We start from the raw sequence: 3,221 nt of genomic DNA, 5'->3' as shown, positions 1-3,221 counted from the left end.
TTCTGATGAACTCCAGAGTCAGCAAGACGGTTTCTGATGAACTCCAGCTTCAGTAAGACGGTTTCTGATGAACTCCAGAGTCAGTAAGACTTGCTCACTTCTGGAAACTAGCAGGTCTTTCAGAGAAATGAATCAATAATGAGAAAATAAACCTTTTGAACTGAGGTGATTTAATTCAGTCTTTCCAGCATCTACAACCTTCCATCGGACCTGTTCCTTCATCCATATCCGTCTTATTCTAGCGCTCCTGCATCTCAGTTCTGTAGAAACTCTTTGAGGAACGTTTGATGACTCAGTCCGGTGTGAAGTCGGGACGTTTGGAGCCTGAGGCGTTCAGGAGCTGCTGTCTCAGTCTCTGCATCAAAGCCAGGAATAACTGGAGTCATGACTCACCCGATCTTCACGGTGTCCAAGGTGTGGCAGGGGGTCCCGAACACGGGCACCTTGCCCATGATGAACATCATGACTTCGGCTCGCTGGTAATCCGGCAGATTTCCACCAAAAAACCCTGCAGAGACGAATAAACCACTTTAACCCTTTTTTATTTTAGAACAGGAGCCGTTTATAAAGTGTGTCGCTTCAAAGCTGAACCACAGAACCGTTGGAAACACGAGCGTCTAAAAGAAGAGCTGAAGTTTGGGTTTCGCCCTCCTGCTGTCCTTGGGGCCCCCGGGATCATGTGACCCGAAGACTTCAACTACATTTTCTGCTGAAACACAGCGAGTGCTGAGCCCAAGAAGCTGTGACTTTAAATTTACAAAATAAAAACAAACATCAACGTAGTTAAGTGGAACCAAACGCACAAAAAGGACAGCGCAGAAAAAAGGCTAAAACAATAGCTAAAAGCCAAAAATAACAACGTAGCTAAAAAACAAACAAAAAAGCTAACATCTAAAAAACAAGAGCAAAACACAAGCTTAAAGAAAAATGCCAGCTTAACGCTTTAAAGGATTAAAAAACTAGCTGAAACAAAGCACCAGCTAAAAGCTAAGTAGCAAACCGCTAGGAAAAATGCAACATAGCAAAATGCTAACTTAAAGTAGCAAAAGACAAGCTAAAATTAAATAACTAGCTAAATCTAAATGTAGCAAAAGGTTAACTAAAAGGTAAAAGTAGCATAAGGCAAGCTAAAACCCAAAAGTAGTAAAATTTTAGCCGTGATTTAAGTGGAAAAATGCTAGCTAAAACAGCTAAACAATGGCTAAAAGCACTAAAATGGCAGCTAAAAGTACAAAAACATTATCTGAAAGCAACAAAGAGTTAGCTTAATGTACCAATCTTACTTCAAAGTAGTGAAAGACAAAAAAGTAACAAAAGACTAGCTAAAAGTAGCTAAACATTAGCTAAAAGCGGCTAAATGCTAGCTAAAAGTAGCTAAACATTATCTGACAGCAACAAAGACTTAGCTAAAAGTACCCAAATATCATTTCAAAGTAAAGAAAAATGAGACAAAACAAAAGGATAGCTACAATATAAATGTAGCTAAAGGTTAGCTAAAAGTAGCAATAGGCTAGCTAAAACCCCAAAATAGCAGAACAGAAGCTAGAAGTCAAAAGTAGCAAAAGGTCAGCTAAACTTAGTAAATCATTAACCCAAAGATTAGCTAAACCCGTAAACATCTGCCTAAAACTCAAAGCATCAAAAGTCTTCCCGTCACATCTCCTGACTGAGCCGAACGTTTTGATTTATGAGCAGCCGAAACAGCAGAACGTCTGTAGGAGCAGCTAAAAGACGTTCAGAAGAATAAGAACAGGAGAACAGCAGCATAAACGCTGAGTCAGCGTTCAAACTGCCGACTAATGGCAGGAACAGGAAGCGTGGTACCGATGGTCTGGATGATGGCGTTCTGCACGATCCGCTCCTCGCTCTCCTTCCCCCGGCCGGACGAAGCGCTGCTGCTGGAGTTCCTCCTGGAGTTCTCGCCCAGCTCGAAGTCCACGCTCAACCGGAGGTGTTTGAGGAGCGTGTTGAAGACCTCCAGAACCGTCGGACCTGGAGGCACAACAGCAGAATCAACCGGCGACCTCATCCTCGGGCGTTCGAGCAGATCGCTGCAGACACTTTAACTGCTGTAAACTGAGGACCGTCGCCTTTAGATTATAATCTGAAATCCAGCAGGAAAATGTGCCCTGAGTGAAACCTGCAGCGAACCGTTGGACGCCCCGACACGACGAACTGACGATTAAACATTAAAAACATTAACAGCTTCTGTTCTCAGCTCCAACATCACCCCCAGAATACAGGTGTGATGGTAATCTAACAGGGATTACTAATCACTGCACAGATTAACTTTTCTACAAAACAAACACGGCCCAAAACCTGAGCAACCAGAAAGAACAACCAAAAACCAGGAAGCAAATGATAATTATGAACTTAAATATTCAAACTAAACCGTCAGTAATCTGAGTGAGAAAACAAAACGTGATTCACTCTGATAATCTGCCACAGCTGAATTATTAACTGCTTTATAATAATAATAATAATAATAATAATAATAATAATAATAATAATAATAATAATAATAATAATAATAATTATTATTATTATTATTATATTTAATGGAGTTTTTCTGTTTCTGGTCACTCTGCGTTCTCAGATTAACTCAATAAAACATGTTGGAATAATCTGGGATTACCCGGCATCAACGTTCAGTTCTCTGAGCAAACCTGAAGACACGTGAAAATAATCTGCATATTAACAGATTGACTCGTTCACATTTGACTGAAAGTGTTGAAGAGGAGGACGTGTGAGACAAGTCGCTGCGTGAACAGATGTTTATCCTTTTATTAACGAAGGAAACAACAAAGATCAATTAAATAATAATAATTAATTAAATCTGTCTTTGCTTTGAATTTGGGTTCAGCAGAATTAATTAAACTAATACAAGTGGATTTTGACAAAAAGGACAGTTCCCAAGAAAAGACCTAAAACAATGTGTCCACAGGGATGTGTCCTGTGTCCAGCAGCTCAGGAGTCTTCAGTCTGTAATCAGTCTGCCTGTTACAGAGGACAGGTGGACCAGAGTACCTGAGGACAGGTGGACCAGGACACCTGAGGACAGGTGGACCAAAGTACCTGTGGACAGGTGGACCAGGACGCCAATAGACAGGTGGACCAGAGTACCTGAGGACAGGTGGCCCAGAACACCTGTGGACAGGTCAAGTCAAGTCAAGTCAGGTGGACCAGAGTACCTGTGGACAGGTGGACCAGGACACCAATAG

General features: G+C 41.4%; 1 protein-coding gene across 1 annotated transcript in view; it reads right to left on the bottom strand.

The window, feature by feature from the left end:
• Window positions 1-3,221, bottom strand: part of efr3a (EFR3 homolog A (S. cerevisiae)) — a gene marked incomplete in the record, with an annotated part of 80,028 nt that overhangs the window by 12,903 nt on the left and 63,904 nt on the right. Inside the window, 2 exon segments of the mRNA XM_037682454.1 lie at window positions 394-508; window positions 1,825-1,992. Coding sequence (XP_037538382.1) covers window positions 394-508; window positions 1,825-1,992 — 283 coding nt within the window.

The sequence above is a fragment of the Nematolebias whitei genome, chromosome 9 (genome assembly GCF_014905685.2).
Source record: "Nematolebias whitei isolate Nwh7 chromosome 9, NemWhi1, whole genome shotgun sequence".
NCBI classification, from domain to species: domain Eukaryota; kingdom Metazoa; phylum Chordata; class Actinopteri; order Cyprinodontiformes; family Rivulidae; genus Nematolebias; species Nematolebias whitei.
Note: the sequence above shows the minus strand (reverse complement) of the source record. Positions and strands in the feature narration are given on the sequence as shown.